Here is a 9,527-nt window from a genome sequence, read left to right as displayed (position 1 = left end):
CTGAAAGAACGACTCCTCCGGGGAGACGTTCGAAGGACGTCCTTCAGGCAATAGCCCCCAGAGGCCGCCCGCGATCGTGCCAGAAAGACCGGGGGCGGTGGCGCCCGGCCTAGGAGAGACGGGCGATCCGGGAGGCACAGTTGATGCCCGCTGGAGGAGGACAGGGCGAGGTGGCAAGGGCCTTTGGTGGGAGCCTCTGCCCCGATTTAGTTCGGAAGAGCGAGCCGAGACTGATTGAGATTTGCACGTGATAAGCCACTTCGTTGAGCGATCATTTGTGACCCCAAAATGAAAAAGAGCTGCTATATAGCGCAGTGTGGCCTTTTTTGGTGAAATAAAATAAATCCAAAGTTGGGAGATTTTGGGTTTCCCCACACTCCCTACAAACCCCTCGACACTTACGATGTCTTTACGACAGCGCGTGCGACGTTGTTGCTTTACGGCAGCGCGTGCGACGTTGTTGCTTTACGGCAGCGCGTGCGACGATGTTGCTTTACGGCAGCGCGTGCGACGTTGTTGCTTTACGGAAGTGAGGGGGTTGGGGGAGGGAGATGTACGGCAGCGAGGGTGGGGGCGTGATGCTTTTTGACAGCAGGGGTGGGGGGGAGAGTTTTACGACAGCGAGGGGGGGGGGAACTTTACGGCCCTTCTCCCTGCATGCACTGTACGGGTACGTGGCTCTCTGCGAGCGCTGACGTGGTGGTGGTGGTGGCGACATCAAGCGGAGCGAGCAAAGGTTCGGTGGCTTTTTCTTTTTTTACATTGTATAATGAGCCCTGAATTAAGTTAACGTTTTGTACTTTATATACTATACCGCGTTATAGTATTCATGCTGCATTTGTTCATTCAACCCCGCGATGCGTGATGCTGAATCCGTGCAGAGTCTTGGCACTGCACTCGCAGTGTCGGTTTGCGTCCTTTACTTAACCATTTCGGAGCCCCCCGTTTGAAGGCAATTAACCTGATCAACTTGCTTCGGTATAAAAAAAAAACAGTCATAATATCCACGTCATTTAAACGGTCGTGTATATAAGTATTGTGTGCTGATGCTGTCTTAAAGCTTGCAAGCTCCCTAATTAATTGCCGATACGTTAAACCATGTCGAGTTAATTGAGAATGATTTTATTTTTTTCTTAACCGTCTCGATGTAATAACCATTTAAGGCATGTTGCAATCGGTATAAAGATTGGCGTCCTTTTATGAGACCGCATGCGTGCGAGACCCGCTTGTGATTCATCATCGTCGTCGTTACTGATCGACGTAAGAGACCGTGGCTGTCAATTCGAGTTATTGACCTTTTCGTTTCGTATAAATGAAACTCATTGAGATCCGATATCTCTACATTAGTTTATTTGTATTCGATGGTCGATTTTGATTATAAATATTTTTTTGTACCGACGTCACGTATTGAACAAGGTTAGATTTATTATTCGAGGTAAGTGCTCATTGAGGCTTATTCGTTTGAACCACAGCCATGCGATGATTGTCTTACCATCCTTAATTTCAACCGTGCGTGCCATACAACTTCATGTTAACCATTACATTTTGTCATTATTAGGCTTATCCTGGAGGGTCCTGTCAAGTTTTTTTGCAGTAGGGGGCGATGATTGCTATGTATATTGGATTGCTCTTTATCTCTTTCTCTTTTACATCCGGTAATTAGCAAAAGAGTCAATCGCGTTGCATTATCTCTTGGTAACATGTGTTTAATCACGTGAGCTGCCATTGCGATTCGGTATCTTGGTGAATGCTTAATTTGCCAACATCAGCACATTGAAATATTATTGTTCTAGATTCTTAATTTGACTTAAACAGTAGTGCTGTGATGATTATTACAGTGTGATTGCATCTTTAAATTATAATTTAAAAGACTTTATCAATTTTAAAATAGTATTTATTCAGGTACATTTACATTTGTTCACTTTACTCGTGCAAATAGTGTACAGCAGAACTTCATTAAGCCACTCTGATATGGGGGAGATCATATTTGCGGATCCTGTAATCCCTGAAACGTTTTTTTGAGCCAAAGCAGCGTGCCGGCGGATCACAAGAGGAATTAGCCACACGACCTCATTCGCAAAAAAAAATATATAGTGTGAATTATATAGCGGCTGAATTAATCCCCGATAAATTATTGGATTTTTAAGTTCTCATTTTTCTAAGACATCTGCCATATGTATCTATGCGAGGATGGAATTTTGTTGTTTACATTTCCTTCTACCAACCAAATCACATCAGCACAGCCAGTCTGCTGTTGAAAGCAAAAATATATTATCGATAGATATGCTATTCGAACACTGGACAAAGTTTGCATTGTAAAGAGGCTGGCGAACCCTTTGCAATTTGAAAGTTTCAAAAATATATAATTTACATTGCGAAGAAGTGCTTAAATTAATAAAGAACACGGTTGACATTGCATGGCACATTGCCTTTTTGCAATGTGCATTCCTTTAAAAACTGTATAATAACATTTGCAATAACATAGCTAATTATAATGATCCAGGGACGCCGCAGACGTGGTGTGCCGTGGATTACGGGAGGAATTAGCTGCTCCTGGAAGAGAATCACAAGTCCGTTATTTCTTGGCATATTTTAGGATCAACCGTCCCCGCTGATTACGAGATGAGTTGTGAAATGCAGGTAATCCGCAAATTATATGAATTTGCGCATTCTTAGAGCGTGGATGTTTTGAGTTCTATAGCAATTTGACACGAGAATGTATAGGCAGGAATCGCTGGATTATAAACTATTTAGCATATTTACCGCTCCAAAAGCCGTCTTGAGATGATAGCTTGAATTGCGCTCATTGGATATACAAATAGATTGCACAGAATTCTTTAAATGTTACTAAAATGCGAGTGAAACTGAAACTGTGTGGGATTTTTCTGTTAAAATATTGATGGCAGTAACTTTGGGTTCTGTGTCCCTATGTCTCGAGAGTGCGCACATTTTTAATGCAATTTTAACCGTATACATTGCATGTTTTCGCGAATTACAAGGTAAGCAAGGCGAGCCTTTGTCATTTACGGCCAAAGTCATGATAGTTTAAATGTCAGGTGAGGTAGACTTTTGTGCAAACTGGACCATGGAACATGATCCAAGTCTAGACTATACCCATATATTTTATACTATATTTTTATTTTAAAAGAAAACCTTTCATCTGTATTGTTTGTTTAGGGTGAATAATCAGAACACAATGGTATGTTTTGAGGGCATTCAATGTGAACTTTTTTAATCATAGAGAAATTAAAGGAAGGCAAGGGTGATAAACACAAAATTAATGTAAGCTTTCAAATATACCCATGTGGATGTGGATTTAAATGTCATGAGACGCATGTATCTGTTCCTGCCCTTCCTACAGATGCGAGTGTCATTATCCCTGTGGGTGGCTGTGCTGTGCACTCTGGCACCAGTGCATGGAGGAGACGAGGCCAGGCTACTAGCTTCTAAAAACCTGCTCAACACATATGCCGTGGAAGGTCGGGACTTGACCGTCCAGTTTAACATTTACAACGTGGGCTCCAGGTATGGCCAGAGAAAGCCTTACTATTTTATCACTCGCTGTGCTGTAAAAACACAAACACCTTTTGAGAAAGTAATTGCTCAAAGCACTAATGTTTTTGTTGGTGCTGTCATACTAGATACCTTTTTTTTTACAAGTCAGATTATTGAAAGACTTTGGTTTCCATTTATGTATTGCTGAATATCATACTGACCTAATGTAGCTATTACATTCGAGATGGAAGAGAAAGCAAGGACAAAACTTCTATCGCACAACAATGCCATCAAGCTGCACGGTTTAGTCATTTACAATAGCCACCTTAAAATTGAATATTATACCTTTCATATGTTAGTGTGTCCATTTGATTATAAAAACTAAACTTAAAATACATATGTAATAAATGGCTGCACTGCACACAAGCTTGACAAAAACCCCTGCTTTACACTTGTGTAATATTTTTTATATATATGTGTAATAATTTTCCAGCGGTGCATTCATGAGCCATGAAAGTAGTTCATACACACATCTTGTTAAAGGGAACTATTATACATTTTGATACATTTATTGACACCCGACTCAACCCTCTTTTGCAAGTGTGATTTAATATTGTGAGAGGGAACGTCTGATATATTTAATCTCATGTTAAAAGAGATTGGTAGAAGAACGGGTAGAATCTTTTAAACAAAATGTTGCTTTCTCATTTCTTCTCACAATATATTTATGGGTGACCTATATGTGGGTCATCCCATACTGCCCTTGAGCCTATAATATTCACAATGGTAAATTGCTGTGCGATTGTTATTTGGAGACTAGTTTTGAGTGAGGAGGCGGGTGTGGGAGCCGTGCAGGTTGTGGTGGTCAATGTGTGTGGTGTGCGACACCGGCGTTAGCGGCTGTGAACACGCGCCGGGTGCTCGTGTGTGTGCGCCGTGTCCTGCGCAGTGCTGCCCTCGATGTGGAGCTGGTCGACGAGTCCTTCTCGCCGGAGGACTTTGGCATCGTCTCCGGCGCTCTTACCGCCAAGTGGGAACGGATTGCTCCGTATCCTTGTGACGCCTCTTGACAGCCTCCTATATATAACGCTGCCTTATTAAGTTCTCCACTGTGCTGTGTTTTTTTTGTCAATGTTTGGTCATTTGCTCTTCGTTCCAGTTAACAGTATCGCTTATGTCTGGTCGGATGATGCTGAAGCAAGAGAACTTAACTCACAATCGGAAGGTTCCAAGTTTGAGTCTTGGCTGGAGGTTGTCCCAGCCTATTATTCTTCGAGGATAATAAATTCAATACCACTGTGGAAAAGTCAGCAGTGGTTGTCCTATTAAAAGACTTGCTCCCACCATGGGAATTTCCAAAACTGGCTTAGGGCTACCAATGGATATGCGTGCCGCCTGATTGCTCATTTGGGAGAAGCTTTGACTTCGAATACTTATAACTCAAACATTAATAAACTATTTATCTTAAAATTTGCTTAAGAACATAAATGGCATGTGCAGTGGTATATAATGGTGCATATTATGTAATTATATCCATTTAACTTGGATGAAAGCCTAAGAGAATAACATTTATTTTTCAGAAATACCTGTGATATAATATTGCAAAGTACAAGCATTAAAAATGACTTTCTTTAAAATGTACTGTCATTTAATATAGGCCCTTAACTCCAAGTCCGCTTTTAGATCGAGCAACGTTACCCACGCGGTTGTGTTGCGGCCATTGAAACCTGGCTACGTCAACTTTACAGCAGCAACAGTCTCCTACCTCCCCCACGAGGGCAGCAGCGTGATGGTGAGTCAGCTGTTGCCTTTCCCACTGTGTGACCATCTGCTGTGCATGGGTAGCAATAAAACAACATGAACCTCTGATAATTTAACATTGTGGTGTGGCAACTTTCACGTGACAGTAGGGCTGGGGTGGTTGTCCCAGTGGTGGTTTTGTTGAGTAGGCAGGCATCTTGCATTTCCCCCACAGTAACAGCTGTGTTATCGAGGAAAGAGCTGTCACTTGTTAATCTTAGATGAATTGCTTCCCGCTGTGTGCATTGAATTTACTGTGCTTGACTGCTACTAGTTTTATTCATGCGACTTGGATACGCTAACAAAAACTAGTGGAAAGAATTTGCTGCGCAAACATTTTATCCGTGACATGTTCTCTCTGTGGAGTTTGCATGCAAGTTAAAAATGCAGCGATCACACCTGTCTTTGTGTCTGTTTCCACAGGTGGGTTTCACCAGTGCTCCTGGCCAGGGTTCCATCTTGGCGCAGAGGGAGTTTGACAGGAGATTTTCTGCTCATTATGTACGTACAATGGAGTATCTCTCTACCTACTGAATTTAAAGGCATTATATGTTACTTTAAAAAAAATGTGAGTTGTATTAGCGTACTCAAAAAAGCGTTGCATACAACGCATCTCTAGTTAAGCAATTTTATCTTCGGAACCCTTTTTGCCAGTATTAAGAAGCTGAAAAAAAAGGTCTTACCATTTCTGGCAATAATACAGGTGTTAAGATGTTCATCTTAATTCTGGCAATTAGTGAAGATTACATATTGTCACGCCAAATGGATTCGACCAATCAAAATTTCAACTCGAAATAGGTTGAGATTTTGTCACTTCATTTATGGGTGTCCATTACAGAAACTATTTCGTCCCTCCCTTTTTTAAAATTCCGACGTGTTTCTCGTGAATGAAGCTCCTTTAAATGTATATTGGTAAGTCCAGGTGAGTGGCTTAAGGAAGTCAGGATGCTGGGTCTGGGTAAAATCAAATGCTCATCAGATTTCCAGTATTTTTTTTAAGCATGTGTTTTATTAGTTACATTTTTTTATTTTATTGCTTTCACATATATGCATTTTTCTTTTGTTTTCATTGTTTTATACGTAGATATTGATAAAGACAATGATGAATGAACTACACCTGATTCACAGTGTTCAAGCAATTGGCACCTTGGCAGACACATGCCTCTGATATTACTCTGTACACCTTAATATAAGAAAGCTATTTAACATCCCATGTTTCAACAAAACGGTTTGCTACTCTCGTCTTAAAAGGGAAACACGTTCAGAAAATGTTAAAAGTATGTGCTCAAATGACCAATGGGACAGTGCTCAATTCCTGTTGATGGCTCTAAGCCAGTGGTGGAAATTCCACCTTCTGAACACTTGAGGCCAGTCTCTCAATGGGTAAACCACTGAGTCGGCTACAAGATCACCCTCACTATCTTGAATATCCTACGTGGGCTTGCTCCTGTCTGCCTACGTCCCCCCCATCTTGCTGTACTCCCCTTGCTTGCTGCACTCTTAACAAAAAAAACAGTATGTATCCTCCATGCATTGTGAGGTTGCTACTTTCTTGCCTGATGTTGTAGTTGGGGATTCCTTTCCCCTGGTCACCCGTGCTGCCGGCTTATTGCCTGCGTTCCAAGTCTGGGATCCAGACCTTCCCTTTCTGCCCACGTCTCGTGTATATAAAGTGTTCATATATGGAGTTGGATTTGTCATTCTCTAAATCTGTCCCACCATAACAGTTATATTACGTCACAAATGCCTCAACATAACCATAAGAATCCATGAGGATTACATATGATGACCTACAAGCTTTGACTTGTGCATAAAAAATAGCCTGCAAAGCTAATTGAGTGGTGTGCCCCCTGTTGTACTTATTGTGCTATTGCATCTGTACATTGCTAGAGCTATGTTACCGACGAGTGGTGAGCATTTAATGTGTGTGAGTGGCGATTTGCGAGGGTCAGGTGGGTGGTGATTGGCGAGTGAGTGATATGTCTGGTGTCTGCTATGTGACTGGTGAGTGTCTGCTATGGTAAGTCTTGAATGTTAGCTGTGTACTCAAGTGTCTCGTGAGTGACTAGTGCAGGGGTGGGCAAAGTTTTTAACTCGCGGGCCACAATGGGTTCTAAAATCTGACATAGGTGCCGGGACCCGGAACATATGGATGGAGTGTTTGTGTGAACTAATATAAATGACATGTAAAAATCATTACATGAAAGGATTTGGCCTTTAACAGGTAGCAAAGCATTTATTTGCAAGGCAATTTCACAAATTGCACGAACATGAACAATACAAAAACATGTCGTAACTCCCGGTCAAAGTGTGCCATCTAATGGGGAAATGGGGGCATTACAGGAGAAGGTAGAAAATGTAATAATAATATTTGGACAAGTTCGGCAGGCCGGATTAAAAATCCCAACGGGCCATATACGACCCGGGGGCCGTACTTTGCCCATGTCTGGACTAGTGTCTGGTTGGGGTTAGAATCAGGGGTGAGGCTCCGGTGAGTGGTGAGTCTCCTGTATTGAGCGTCTGGTGAGTGTGTCGTCAGAGTTGTGAGGATCAAATGAGTGGTCGGTGTCGAGTGGTTTTGTCAGGTGAATATCTCGTGAGTGCATCTAGCAGTGGAATGGTGGGACCAACAGAATAGGGAGCAGGGCTGATGTAGGAGGAGGGGGCAAGGCTGATGGGGAAGTCACCCTACCCTTAGGATCGATTTCCTTGTAGTCTAACAATAAATATATCCCTGTTTTCTCCCCGTGTCCTGCTTTGTGTAGTCTCGATGCAGCTCTATTTAAATGCTCCACGAATTGTGAAATTGTATTTTTGTGCATTTTGTACATCGTATTGTTAGCAGCAATCCCACAAAGCCTCTGCACGTGTGTGTGTTGGCAACAAAATGTGAAGCTTGTGTTCCGACCTGTGCTGTGCAGCTGGACTGGATGGCGTTTGCAGTGATGACCTTACCATCCGTGGGCGTCCCACTGCTACTGTGGTACTCGAGCAAAAGCAAGTACGATGCACCCAAGGCCAAGACGAAGTGAGCAAGCGTGGTGCCACAGAAGAGGGCACTGCCACCGAGCCCAGACGACGTGCAAAGAGTTTTCCTCAATGTCAGAATTTTACTAAGAAGCCAAGCAACATTTGTACGTCTGGCTGCATACAAATATAGACGCTTAAAGCATATGTGCCAATTACATAAATTATGTATGCATTCCACTCATGTCGGGCCTTATTTTTTGACAGGTTTTTTTTTATAAATTACTTCGCAAGTTTGCTTTGATATACTGTAATTGGGAATGTAATGCATTGAAAAGAAAATTACAAGAATTCATGTTCTTTTTTGGACACATGTTATAAAATGAATTGTGGCACCATTTCAGAGGGAGATATTAATGATGTTTACTGTCCTGTGCCATATTTTAATAAACTTGTGATATCTCCCATTTGTGGACTGCATTGCATCATTGATGTTTGACACATTGGTGTCATACAGCAATGCACCATTCGTATGTGTGTTTAACTGTTGAATGGGCTCCTTAATTGAATTATGTCACTGCCACTTTGCATCAGGCTCGAAGCACATCCACAGGCAGCAGCTTAGATTAAATTTATCCAAGGTCTGTTTTCAATAAAGATGGGGTTAGGGTCAGAGAAGAATATTGTTTACAGTCATGTTTGTGTATTCTCTCAAACCCAGAATATACTTGGTATAGAAAGAAATGTTATGGAAAATTTTTTTGGGAAACATGCTTTTCAACACAGCTGTTGTAAATTATGTTTCCAAGCAGTAACTGTTAATGTGGGAGATCTTAATAGCTATTTTGAATTGTTTTTACAAAATGCAATGATTAAATTTTAACAGTTTTCATAAGCTGAGTGATACCAAGTTAAATATTGGATACTAGATTTATAATTAAATAATACAATGAAATAAAAGGCTGCATGATTGTGTGATAACGTTGGCTTTGTGTATAATATCCCAAATGTCCATGACCGCAGGCTGCAATATCCTGGGCAAACGGACTACAGATGTTGGTGCAAACTTTACACGTACTTTGTTAAAGCCTTTGTGCAAAATAATTTGTTTCCAGCTAGAAACACTGTCTCACAATAGGTATGTTGTAGAGCTTTAAAGGGCAAAGTGAACAGAATTGTCATGAGTGATTTGAGTATAAATCTAGTTTGTTGAGTGTGTATGCCTTTGTCTTGCTCTCCAAAAAGTACATGGAGTAATATTGTTT

At 41.5% G+C, this 9,527-nt stretch overlaps 1 protein-coding gene across 1 annotated transcript; it reads left to right on the top strand.

Moving 5' to 3' along the window:
• Window positions 1-607: 607 nt before the first annotated feature.
• LOC116937848 (translocon-associated protein subunit beta-like) lies at window positions 608-8,727 on the top strand. Its single transcript, XM_032944996.2, has 6 exons — window positions 608-736; window positions 3,362-3,525; window positions 4,445-4,543; window positions 5,179-5,287; window positions 5,719-5,796; window positions 8,217-8,727. Exons 2-6 carry the CDS (start codon window positions 3,362-3,364, stop codon window positions 8,325-8,327), a joined length of 561 nt encoding a protein of 186 aa, XP_032800887.1. The 5' UTR covers window positions 608-736; the 3' UTR covers window positions 8,328-8,727.
• The last annotated feature ends 800 nt before the right edge of the window (window positions 8,728-9,527 follow it).

The sequence above is a fragment of the Petromyzon marinus genome, chromosome 1 (genome assembly GCF_048934315.1).
Source record: "Petromyzon marinus isolate PM22_M1 ecotype Great Lakes invasive population chromosome 1, UKy_Petmar_22M1.pri1.0, whole genome shotgun sequence".
Lineage (NCBI taxonomy): Eukaryota > Metazoa > Chordata > Hyperoartia > Petromyzontiformes > Petromyzontidae > Petromyzon > Petromyzon marinus.
The sequence above is the reverse complement of the archived record's forward strand: the minus strand, read 5'-3'. Positions and strand labels throughout refer to the sequence as shown.